Source organism: Cotesia glomerata, linkage group LG10 (genome assembly GCF_020080835.1).
Source record: "Cotesia glomerata isolate CgM1 linkage group LG10, MPM_Cglom_v2.3, whole genome shotgun sequence".
Taxonomy (NCBI): Eukaryota; Metazoa; Arthropoda; class Insecta; order Hymenoptera; family Braconidae; genus Cotesia; species Cotesia glomerata.
The window spans coordinates 12470989-12484761 of NC_058167.1; the positions used below are offsets into that span (position 1 = coordinate 12470989).

Consider the following 13773-nt stretch of genomic DNA (forward strand, 5'->3'; position numbering starts at 1 on the left):
AATTTTTCTTTTACGAAAAAGAGAAATAAATAGCAATCAAATTTTCAACTAACACTGATAGAAGGATTTATTAACTATTGATAATTTAATTTATTTGAAAACAATTATTTAATTTATTAAATTTTCATAAATATTTTTTAACATTTAACAGTTGATAATTATTTTGTTGAGTGAATTTATTTCGTTTGCAATGTCATTTGATATGAAGATTGCTTACAAACAAAAATCATTTTTATAAATTATTTGCATTAATTATAATTATATTACATTATAATAACGTTTATTGTAAAATACTAAATTTTATCACAGCTCATAATTATCTTTTATAATTTTAAATGTTAAAAAATGCCATTCGGCCTCACCCGAAATGGAAGATAGATTTCATGTGATATGAGATTTTCTTTATTTATGTTATTTAATTTGTTGAATAACAAATGTTTATGTAATTTTTAAATTTTCAATTTGCTATAACTTTTAAACGAATTAACCGATTATCACGTAGTTGACAACAGTCGATGCAGTTTTTTTGAATTCTATGATGAATTTCAAACCGTGAATTGATCAGATAAAAAAATTTCGGAATTTGTTTGAAAAAAACGCTTTTTTCGATTTTTTTCGTCGACGATATCTCACAAACAAATCAAGCGATTTTGACCGGTCCGGCGGTGATCAACGTAGTTTTTTTATGTTAAGAGCTGATTAGTTTTTGAAATCGGTCGGTAAAGCTGTTTAAAAGTCATTCTAAAAAAACGATATTTGAAAAAAAGTTTTCATTATTTTAAAATTTTTAAATGGCCCATAAAATTAATAAAAATCTTCATAAAGTATAAGTGTTATAGGTCAAATTGAAGGTAATATAAGCTTCGACATAAAGTTTCCAGAAATGAGCTCTTTTCTGTCAGTCAAAAATTATTCACGGTTAAAGTTACAAAACTTGAAATTTACAAAATTTTGAAAATTTTAAATGGCCACCATTTCTAAACTAATTGACCGATTTTGCTCATCTTCGAACTCGACCTTGGTAATTACCCAAAGAATATGTGTACCAAGTTTCATCAAGATCGGTTGAAAACTTTTCGAGATATCCTGATGACAAGGCTGGCTATATTACATATATATATATAAATTTTTTAACCAATGGTATTTTTGGAACCTACTCGACTAATTATAACATATGATAGCAAAATCAGGTAAAAATTTCACCTTGAGGACTAATGCAATAGTTAGATTTCTAAAAAAATCTACGTAAAAACGTTAATTTATTTAGTGAATAGAATTATTATCATTTTTGCATAGCAAAAAAATAGCATACACTCCTCGGGAAGTAAATAAGAAAGCCTCAGATCATACGTTTGTTGACCTCGGCTTCGCCTCGGCCAACAATTACATGTGATCTCTTTACCAGATGAACTATCTGAAACACTTGCTACATAGAACTTTTTTAGTCAGTTAATTGTGACATATTATGCTATAGTGAAACCTATTAAAAAGTTACTCAGGTTATCTTTCTCGCTCTTGTTAGCGTTTTATGATAAATTGAGACAGAACTACGATAACTTTTAACAGCTTTCACAATTGCTTATTTAATTTGAAATTATTTATTTTTCTTTGTAAAATAATTTTCTTTTTTAATTATATAAAATAGTAAAATCAGACTGTTTGAAAGATTACAGGACATAGTTTATTTTCATTCAATAGAATTATTAAATTTAAATGATATTAATAAATTTTTATTTATTTCAAACTTAGACCATTATGTCATTTATTTATAACGATTAAATAAACGATTAGTTGTTATATTTCAATAATCAATCCTTACATATTGTAATAAATGAAAAAAGTTTGGAAAATCGAAAAGTGCACGCCTCATAACGCTCATTCATTTTTTAAGAAAAAATAAATTGTGTAATTGATTGAAAAAAAAAAAAAAAAATTATAATTAAATAATTTCTTACAGAGTATTTTTTTTTTTTTTCAAATATCAGCGCCTTTTTTTCTTGTCATATGCGCACGCAGTCTAAAAAAATTTAGCTTGATCAAGTGGCGCCATAGTTTTTACGTGACAAATAAGAAAAATTCGTTTGTCTTTGTACGGTTGTATCGTAGTACATTTTAATAAAAATTCAATTTAAAAAAAAAAATACGTAAACTAGGCCACTGATATGAAATACGGACCCAGTTCAGCACATTCTTAAATTAATAAAAAAGGTCTGGTCTTGAAATATCAATTCGTTCGGGAGTAATCGTTGGTACATCCAAAATGGGGTGACATCCGGACGTCCACGTAATAGTATATTACATACCTAGGCCAGTAAAATAAGTCTCAGATCACATGTAATTGTTGGCCGAGGCGAAGCCGAGGTTGACAAACATGTAATCTGAGGCTTTCTTATTTACTGGCCAAGGTGTGTATACTATTTTTCTGCTTGACGTAGCCGGAATGTGGCAACTTTGTTTAGCGCAGCGGCCAGAAAGTTGTCACTTTTCGGCCGGAGGGCAGAAAAATTTTTTTAGATTTTAGAAAATAAAAGATGGATTAATTTAAGTGTTTTCTCGGTGTACATCTACTTATATTATTGTATAAGTGTAATATGGTTATGATAGAGACATTTAAAGATTAGGGATGGAAAAAGCGCGCAAAGAATCGATTTTTGACTTGGGAATCGACTTCAAGTTTTTCGATTCTTGAAGTCGATTAATCATCTCTGATAGTCGACTTTTACGACTTGAGTCGACTTTTTAGAAATTTAGTAATTCTTGCATAAATTGTTAGATATATTTGTATTTTATTAAATTATGATCGTATACGAAATGATGTATACAAATGATGTATACATGATTGTATACAAACATACTTTTTGAGTTTTTAACATGTTATAGAAAATATTTTATGATCAAATTGCATACAGTTTGACATTAAATAATAAAATTGCATTTTTAACTAAAAAAATAAAATCAAATAATTAAGAAAACCACATATTTCTTCATCGATCGATCGTAAGAATATAAACTGATTTAAATGCTGAGGTCATAACCGACTTCTCAACTGGATTGCAATTAGACCTGCATGTGAAAATAACCGTTCGCAGGGTACAGAAGTTGCAACTATTGGCAATTACTTTTTAGCTACACTCCATAGATAAGGAAAAATCTCTTTCACATAGATTGCACATAATTTTACTTTCGTTGTTAATTTTTAAAAGTCTGTAAAAAAGTCGAAAAAAAATGATCGAGTAAAAGTCGATTCTAATCGATTCAAGAGAGGCTCAACTCGATTCTGAAAAGTCGATTATTTTTAGATAAAAGTCGATTTTTGACTAAAGTCAGAGTCGAATTTCCTATCCCTATTAAAGATCACAAAATTGCTTGACCTTGACAAGTCGAGTATAAAGCACAACCTCACGCGCTTCGCGCTATGAGGCGTGCAAAAATAAATATTTTCAAGAAGAATTATTCTTATTTAGTAATAAAAAGTTGTGTTTAAGAAGGGTTTACATTTTTTCTCTCTCTCGCCCTCTATTGGACAAACGAAAGTATCTCTGTCATACTTGTACAACAAATGGAATCTTAAAACGCATTTTCTGCATAAATAAATGAAAATTTTCCAAAAAAGCGCTTCGCTTTTCGATAGATAATTAAATTATCTACCGAAGAGCGAAGCGTTTTTTTTCTAAATTTTATCACATACATGAGAAAAACACGTTTGAAAATCAACTATCAACCGCTCTTAAGGAGGTATGGGAGTTAAGTCGAAATAATGAGATCAATTTAAAATTTTTAGGATCGATAGAAATATATTTAATACGTGTTGTGTTAAATTTCAGAGACCTAGGGTTGATAGTTTATTTATAAAACAAGATTCAAAACAGGTCATTTAGCATTGTAATGATATACCAAATCTCACACCTACTCTTGTTTTAATAAATTTCATGATGAAAAAATAATGAGAAAGCTTCGAAAAACTCATTGTAAGAAAAAAAAAATTTTCAAAAATTATTGAAAAAATAAAATTAAGTTGAGGGTATACTTAGTTATAAAAATAATTGAGGTGCTTTTTAAGATATTATCAAAATGATAATCACTCTACTCATATCTGTCAATAAAATATTTATAACTATTGACACCATGCACCTAACGCTTTTTTTAAAATAAAATACATTTTTTTTATTTACACTATTATTAATTTATATTTATTGAAATTTTTAACACTATTCTTAATTTAAATTTATTTTCTATTTTTTAGTTTGGTTTTCTATAAAAAGCGTGTTTTTAGTTTTTTTAAACTATTATTTATTTCTCAGAAACTTGTAGCCAACTTGGCGCCAACAGTTACAAATTCGGAAGTTGACCGCAAGTTGTCGCTAAGTTGGTGGCAACTATCTGACACCAACTTGGTTGGTCTGAAACTGTGGCTATCAGGGATAATTTGAATTTACACTACCGCCAGTTACCTAACAAAACTTACCTTACCGACAGTTAATTTCTTACTTATGACTTACAGAAATGATAAAAGACAGATCAACTGTCGTTGTTTAGAGTTTCATTGCTTACAGTTAAATTTTTTCACAAATCTGGTATTTAATTGTTTTAATGTGTGTATTTTATTACATAGGATTTACTATTATTTGACCTCTATTAAGTGTTATCTATGTGAAGTGTTAAATGTATATAACTTGTAAGAAAGCAAGTTACTTTTTGAATTCCTTTACAATTATTACATTGGCTATATTTCCGTTGTTTCCGTTCGGATCACTCAGATGACCCCATAAATTCCGCCAAAATTCCTGAGCCACTGACCTTAACCTCAAAAAACAAAATAACTAGCCACCGAGTGTTTGTATACAATCAGAATTTATATAAAAATATAAAACAACTTAATTTTTAGTTTTTAATTTTTATCCAAGTAATAAAAAAATTTTCTTAAATGTTTTATCATGTAAGTAATATTTATAATTTTGCACTAAATAAAATAAACACTTTAATGATACTTAAGTTAGCCAACGTTTAAAAATTTTTCTACTTTTTTCACTTATTAAATTGCAAGTAAAAAAATTGCGCGTATAATTTTTCAAATTTTCTACATGTGAAATATTTTCTTTTAATTTTGTTGTAACAATTTTTTCAATAAAAATAATAATAAAAATTTAAGATGTCGGCTAATTTAATTTTCATAACACTTTAACCATTTTTAATTTTTTACAGATATCTCTCGAGCACGAGATTTTGCTTCACCCTCGTTACTTTGGTCCACAGCTCCTGGATACAGTCAAACAAAAGCTTTACACAGAAGTCGAGGGCACATGTACCGGAAAGTAATATCATTCTACTCGTTTAAAAAGTTTAAAGAAGATTTAAAAAAAAGCCATTCGGCAGCCGAAATGGAAGTAGATTTCATGATGAATAGAATTAAAAACTACTAGGATTGAATACAAAAAAAAAATTAATAACGTTCAATAAAGAATGAGAAGAATTATTGTACTTTTCAGTCAGTTTTGTATAGACAAAACGATTGCAAGAGTAAAATTTCTTAAAAATGACCCTAAGATAGATATTTTTTGCTTTAGAAAAAAATGTGAGCACATAAATTGAAGCTTAATTTCTCAGCTTTCAGATGCATTTAACAGAAATCGAATAACTCGACGCGTTCAAAAGTTATTTGAAGGAGAAGTAATGAAAGTATCAAATTTTCGAAATTTTTAAATTTTTAAATGCTGTAATTTCTAAACTATTTGACCGATTAAGCTCATATTTGAACTTGACCTTCCTAATAGTCAATAGAATAAGCATGTTAAGTTTCACTGAGATCCCTTAAGAATTGTTGACGCTATCGTCGTGACAAGCCGCGTTATATCGTATGTATTTATATTAGGGTGTGCCAAAATGTAACTTTTGGAGAACCTTTTAAAATTGGAATTTTGAGTTCCGCTTTTAACAGGGGCTCCGTTTGGGCATTTCCTGAGATATTTTGGTGTGAGACAATGTATTTGATTTTCATAGAATTTTTTAACAGAAGCTTAGTTTGGGCATTTCCGGTGAAAATTCAAAATTTGGGCGGAAGTACCCAATTAAATCTCCTCTTAAAAAATTCTATGATAATCAAATACAGCGTCTCACACCAAAATATCTCAGGAAATGCCCAAACGCAGCCCCTGATAAAAGCGGAACTCAAAATTCCAATTTTAAAAGGTTCTCCACGGAAGTTACATTTTGGCACACCCTAATATATATACATACATATATAAACTTTTGAACCATATGTATTTTCTGACTCAGTTCGTCGAGTTAGGTCGAAATATAGCAAATTTTATGAAAATTTACGTCATGAGGACAAATACAATAGTTAAATTTTTATGAAATCTACTAAAAATGAAATTTAATAACACTTTACTTTCTAGGTACGGTTTCGTAGTAGCCGTCACGACGATTGACAGTATTGGCGCCGGTATCATACAACCCGGCCAGGGTTTCGTTGTTTACCCTGTTAAATACAGGGCGATTGTGTTCAGGCCGTTTAAAGGTGAAGTTTTAGATGCTGTGGTGACTCAAGTCAACAAGGTAAACTATTTTTATTATTTTTTACTTAAATATATTTTTCAATTTCAACATGACACTTAAATTAGCTGACACTTTAAAATTAAAAAATTTTTTTTTTAAATTTAATAAGATTAAGAAAATTATTTTTAAATAATTGCATTTATAATTTTTTCGAGCTTATAAATGTTAAATTTTTTTTGCTGTAATTTATGACATTAGAGTTAGCAGTCACTTGATCATTTTTTATCAAAATTAATTTAGCAGATATTTGATAATTTTAATAATATTTTTAACAAATAAATTATGGCAAAAAAAATTGACATAGAAATTTTAAAAAATTAAAAATGTAATTTTTTTTTTTAATTTTGTGAATAAAAATAAAATGAATGACACTAAAGTTAGTCACTTAACCATTTTTTTATTTTTTTCAAAAAATTATTTATAAAAAATTACATTTTTAATTTATTAAAATTTCTTCAAGTCAATTTTTTTTTCTACTTTTCTTTACCATAATTTATTTATTAAAAAATAATCAAATATCTGTTAAATTAATTTTTATTGTAATTTATTCGATAAAAATAAATTTAACAGATATTAAATAATTTTCATTCATTTTTATAAATTTTGAGGTAGAGGGGTAAAATAAATAAAAATTTAAATTCGTATTAACGTGAGTCATAAATTTGGGTAATTATATTCATTATCTACTCCTAAGAAACAATGGTGCAATGATAAAAAAATTAACTTGACTCAAGAGCCTAAATCTTGAACTAAGTCAAGAAATTAATCTTGATATAAGTAAATTTTTCTTATCATAAAAATTTATTCTCTTGACTCGAGAAAATCATTTTCGTCAAAATGGTATTCTTGGTTCAAGATTTTGGCTCTTGAGTCAAATTAATTTTTTTATCAGTGTATACTTACACTGTCGGCAAATTCTTAAAGGTATTAAAAGTATCAAACAATCAAGTTGTAGGTGTTATAAAATAAAACATTGCTATGTTCGAAATACAGAGGTAAAATTTAATTTTTCGACTTATGGAGGGAAAATATGTACATAAATAACTTGTAGAGACTCACTAATCATTTCGCTTGAACGGGATGAAACATTTCTTCGAGTTAAGGAGGTTTTCGACTTATCGAGGTTCGACTGTATGTTCAAAATGCCAAATTTTTCTACCATCGTTTATGAGAATTCGTTTTTGGTGTCAGCTATTCGTCTGTGGCAGGAATTACCAACAGAATTTACAAATTCATCGTCACTTCAAATTTTCAAAATTAAAGCATATGAATTTTTTATGAATAAAGAAGCAAACTCTTGACAATTTATTATGTTTGCAACCTCTTAGTATTTGAATATTACATATACTATTATTTATCTGTATAAATTTATATTAACCTTGCATAATATCGTTTAGATTATGTGCCTTTATGTATTACGTTATTTCTTTTTCTGTTCACTTAACATAGAATTATTTTCCTAATGTTCTAAACATACATTATAATACTTACATGATTAAATAAAATTGTTACATTTTTGTATTTGCCATTAGGCTTATTGCCTTGGCATATAAATTAAATAAATAAAAAAAAAAAATAAATAAAAATAATTTTAGAATAATAATTTAAATGATGGATTTTTTTTTATTTCAGGTAGGAATGTTTGCTGAGATAGGACCTCTTTCATGTTTCATTTCTCACCACGTAAATATTTTTTTTTTTTATTTTTTAATAATTATATTAGCCTTGAATCTATTTTTCAACAATTAAAATTTTAACTTGCAGTCCATACCAGCTGACATGCAATTTTGCCCCAATGTAAGTCCACCATGTTATAAATCCAAAGAAGAAGATGTTGTTATTCAAGCCGATGATGAAATACGATTAAAAATAGTCGGTACTCGTGTTGATGCAACAGGAATTGTAAGTTTCACAAACAATTTTTTATTCTTAATTTTTCGATATCTCTTATGATACTTATTAAATTTATTTTACGTTCCAGTTTGCAATAGGAACGCTTATGGACGATTATTTAGGTAATTTATCTCAACTATCTTTAAATCTCTGTAATTGTTCTAAAAAAATTTATTTACTCGTTTATTTCAGGTTTAATTTGTCAGTAAAAACAACGCTATGGGTACAACTATAACATATTTATTATACTGATAAAAGTAATAAGCTATAAAACAATATTTTAAAATTAATTTTTCTATTGGTATTAACTTGATAATTGATGAAAAATTTTCGTAATATTCTTGTAATAAATACAAAATAAATAAGTTCGAAATTATTTGATAAAAAAAATTATAGTAATTTGAATTTACTGATTTGATACTGAGAAGAAATAATGTAAATTCAAGTGCTAGGTGAATGTAATGTAAGATTCAAAATTAATTGTTGAAAAACAACAAGATGTTTAAATCTCATGTGAGCCCGAATCAGGCAGCCAATTTAGCCGCGATGTCTGGCTTTCCTTTGTCTTGGATCATTTCTTCATCGGGCATCATCTTATCAGCTACGTGTCTGTATACTTGACCCTGGGCGTTGACAAAAAATACAGAGTATCCATCATACCACCTATAATTATATTTATTTATTTATTTATTTATTTAAACGCCAATCGAATTTATACATTAGGTTTACATCAATTAAATTTAGTTTTAGGTGAAAAAAAAATAAAGCATTATTATTTCGTTAGAATTTAATTAAAATTAAATTTAAATTATTGGGTCAAAGACCCAATTATTAACACTGGCCTAGTTGTTTGACACTTGCAATTTTATTGTAATTAAAAAAATAAAATGTTCTCAAAAAATTAATTATCTTAAAATTCATAGTTCAAAAATTATATTTATTAATTTATTAGGGCCAGTTTTTCAATCCTAGATAAAATTTTATCCGAGATGAAAGTACTGCCAATATAATGATAAAAATAAATAATTCAGCACAGTGATATTGCGTACGAATTCAGTTCTTCCTGAATTCAGTCACTTATTTTGAATTAAAATAAATAAACTTTAGCCGCATGTCACAGAAATATTAATCTCTAACTGTGACAACTTGCTGATTGTAAATAAATAAAATAAAAATTAGGAAAACGGATGACCCTGAAGGCCATCCCTGCAACTTCCCGCTAATTCCATATCTAAGCGCTTGAAATTGTACTTGTAACGTTATCGAGCTCTTCGAGCTCCAAATTACAATTTATGTGTTATTTTGAGCTCTCCGAGCTCAAAGCGGTCGCTGTTCTATGCTTTTGAGCTCTTCGAGCTCATATCTTGCGTTTGGCATATCTATTATTAATCTACAATTGTGTTAATTAATTTAAAAACAATTTAAATGACACAACAAGAGGTTATTATTATTTTTATGATATATTTATTTCTTATTTTAATAAATGGCCAAATTCATGGAGAATTAACTGAGAGCAATATCATGTCGCTAAATTATTTCTTTATTTTTTTTTTTTATTATATTGACAGTACTTTTATCTCGGATAAAATTTTATCCCGGATTGAAAAACTGGCCCTTAGAGTTGATTTGTTTTCTTTTAATTAAAATAAAATTGCAAGTGTCAATAACTGGGTCTTTTACCTTTGAAAAATGTCTCTGAGTGTAATTATTACAAGACGAAATAAAATTGCACTTTTAAAGAGACTAGTAGTGATTGGTTAGAAGCAGTCATTTAACCGATGATACAAACGATTTAATCGAAGTGTCAAATAATATATTTATGTTAAAATTCGTAATTCATTGTTGTAAAATTGAAGAATTTAAAAATCTTTCAATGAAATTATAATGACATTAAAGTCAGCAGTCTTGACCATTTTTAGATTCTTTTTTTAACAAACAAATTTGTTTTGAAAAATTATTTAAAAAATTTTTTTGCCATAATTTATTTGTTAAAAAAATTATTAAATATCTGCTAAATTAATTTTCATCAAATTATAAGCTTAAAATTTGAAGAAAAAAAAATAAATATTTAACTTACGATTCTAGAGATTTGATACCACCAATAGACTTCAACCACTTAAATTTCCAAAAATTGAAAAACGCTTTATAAGTTGAAAGGCCTCTAATTCTCCATCTGACTCTAATAGTACTGTCTTCAGAGTGCATTGTAATTTTTAATACTTCAAGTTTTATGTACGCATACGTTAAATGTCCACCCACTCTCAAAAATAATATTTGTCTCATATAATTATTAAGGCCTCTGAAATTTTTAAATAAATTAATGATACTGTAAATCAATAATTAAAACAAATATTTTCAAAAATCGAACATAATTTTTTTCATAATAATTTATGAAATAAAGTTTGTGTAAAATTCATCATACTGAAATCAACAGACATCTTACAATTTTAAAAATTTTTATCTATATTATTAAGAGAATAAGAAAAATTTTGCATTCGAAAATGCTCTTCCTCTAGATACATAATTAAGAAATGACTTTGTATCTTGTAAACTATTGACATTTTTACAGATATAAGCTCATCCCGATGTTACACTTATCAAGACCTTTCATTTGAGTACCCACATCAATTTTTCATATATTTATATATATTATATATATGTATATATGAAAAATATATCAAAAATGCAAGTGGGTACTCAAATGAAAGATCTTGATGAGTATAACATCGGAATGAGCTTATACCTTTAAAAACGTCAATATTTACGAAAGTACAGTGCAATTTAGTATAATTAAGAAATGACCTTGTATCTTGTAAACTATTGATATTTTTAAAGATATAAGCTCACCCTGACATTACACTCATCGAGACCTTTCATTCGAGTACCGACATCATTTTTTCATATATTTATATATATTATATATATGTATATATGAAAAATATATCAAAAATGCAAGTGGGTACTCAAATGAAAGCTCTTGATGAGTGTAAGATCGGGATGAGCTTATATCTTTAAAAACGTCAGTATTTAAGAAAGTACAGTGCAATTTAACAAAATTCATTATTTAATAAATCAAAATTTTATTTATTTATAGTTCACAAGTCACGGTAGCCACATAGTGACTGCAAGGTTGCTAGTAACAATTAAATTATTATTAAGAAAAAAATTAAGTAAAAAAAATACCACATGTAGAATTTAAAAAAAAAATTTTTTTTATTTTTTTTTTACCAAAATTGATTTGTAATAGAAATTTTATAAAGTTATAAAAAATCTGCTGATTTCAATATCATTTAATTTCATAATAATATAAATTATCAATTAACTTATAATTTATTAAAAATAAAAAAAAATTTTTTCATTTAGACTTACTTTGTAGCAGTGCCTTTAATATGATTTATAAATTCAATGTCTCGTGAATAAATCCGGTAATCCATTATTGTGACAAAAAATCTCGGGAGCTAAATCAAAAAAAAATCTCCAATTTAATTTCATAAAGAATTTATGAGCACCTAAATAATTTTTATCTACATCTGAAGACATAAAAACTGTCATAAGTAAAGTATAAAAAAATTTTCTATAAACTTACATCAGTTTGGAGAGTTTTATAGACTTTTAACAACGCTTCTGAAGTCGGCTGCCCATGATTACTACTCTGATCAGGATTTTCTCCTGAAAATTCATCCTGCTTCGGCAAATCAACTGATTTTTTTGGTAACTGTGAAGCAACTGCATACAATTTTATTTCGTTGGTACTTTTTTTAAAATTATTCAGATATTCTCTTGCATTGTACGCTGAAGGTATTATTAATTCGGGAGAACTTTTCCTAGATACGCACTGAGCCTGAAAAAAATATAGATGTAATTAAATTAATTAATTAATTATGATACTAAAATTAGCCGAAATTTTTCGTTTTTTGATTTTTTTTAAATAATTAAATTATAACAAAAAAATATTTTTAAAAAATTTCACTTAAAGTTTTTCAAGTTTTTTACAAATGAAATTTTTTAAAATAATTTTTTTAATAAGAAAAAATTCTAAAAATTTTTTTATTACAAAAAAATAAAAAAAAAATTCATTTGTTAAAAACTTCAAAAACTATATGTGCAATTTTTTAAAAAATATTTATTAGTTACAATTTAATAAATTAAGCAAAATAAAAAAATCAAAAATCGTCTAACTTTATTATTATTTTGATTTTTATAATTAATTAACATCAAATCATCCATGGTATATAGCAATAATTAATGACATTTAAGTTAGCAGTCACTTTATTATTTTTTAATTTTTTTTTAACAAATAAATTTGTTCCTAAAAATTATTTTAAAAAAATTTCATGACAATTTTTTTTTCTCATTTTTTTTGCCATACTCAATTTATTTATTAAAAAAATGATCAAATATCTGCTTGGTTAATTTCCATCAATAGTCCATGTGTAGTTATGTAATTATAGGTTAATAACACAACGTATCAATAACGTTAGTAAATAAATAAAATATTTATTGACAACACAATCGCAGTAATCCTGCAAATTGAGTTAATAAAATTAAACGAAACAAATTGTTACTAATAATATTTTAATTGAATAATAAAAAAAACCTCATGTAAGAATTGAGATGTGCCAATGAGTCTTGCCAGCCGGCGATCGAGCTGCGTTTGACTTTTTGTTCCAACAAAAGACAGTATTTTATTTGGAATTGCTCTTACACACAGTGCCATTTTTGTTTGTTTAGTACTTTGATACTAATTGGTTAATTAATACAATACTTGGTATAATTATTTTTTAAGGCTAAACTATTTGGTGAATTAGAATAAAATTACTTGTAACCACCATTTTTATTGGAGTATATAATACGACTAGCGCGACGCAACACGCTACCCTATAAGTATTTTTTATCTCTCTCTTGCTTTCTGGTTCTTGCTCTTTTCAACGAAATTTAACAATGAAAATTAATTTAGAAAATATTTATGACATTAAAGTTAGCAGTCACTAAAGAATTTTTTTATTTTTTTCAACAAAAAAATTTGTTCCAAAAAATTATTTTTAAAAAATTGCGTTTTTAATTTTTTTTAAATTTCTACATGTCAATTTTTTTTTATATAATTTATTTGTTAAAAAAAATTCTAAAAATTATTAAATGTCTGCTAAATTTTTTAATTTTTTTTAACAAATAAATTCGATCCAAAAAATTATTTTTAAAAAATTGCATTTTCAATTTTTTAAAATTTCTACATGTCAATTTTTAACTTCCCGCTAAGAAAATTGAAAATTTTCAAAAATCGGGAAGTTATTGGTTTTACCCCGTTTTTCGAAAATCGAGTTTTCA

General features: G+C 26.4%; 2 protein-coding genes across 2 annotated transcripts; one reads left to right on the top strand and one right to left on the bottom strand.

The window, feature by feature from the left end:
* The first annotated feature begins 4593 nt into the window (after positions 1 to 4593).
* Positions 4594 to 8762, top strand: LOC123272682 (DNA-directed RNA polymerase II subunit RPB7). The gene is made up of 7 exons (XM_044739624.1): positions 4594 to 4936; positions 5203 to 5312; positions 6396 to 6555; positions 8188 to 8238; positions 8320 to 8457; positions 8537 to 8570; positions 8641 to 8762. The coding sequence occupies exons 1-7, from the start codon at positions 4925 to 4927 to the stop codon at positions 8655 to 8657; spliced, it is 522 nt and encodes a 173-aa protein (XP_044595559.1). The 5' UTR covers positions 4594 to 4924; the 3' UTR covers positions 8658 to 8762.
* A 48-nt stretch (positions 8763 to 8810) lies between these two features.
* Positions 8811 to 13312, bottom strand: LOC123272681 (uncharacterized protein C6orf136 homolog). Its single transcript, XM_044739622.1, has 5 exons — positions 13046 to 13312; positions 12035 to 12289; positions 11818 to 11906; positions 10526 to 10747; positions 8811 to 9111 (listed from the first exon to the last, which is right to left on the bottom strand). Exons 1-5 carry the CDS (start codon positions 13163 to 13165, stop codon positions 8973 to 8975), a joined length of 825 nt encoding a protein of 274 aa, XP_044595557.1. The 5' UTR covers positions 13166 to 13312; the 3' UTR covers positions 8811 to 8972.
* Positions 13313 to 13773: the final 461 nt, after the last annotated feature.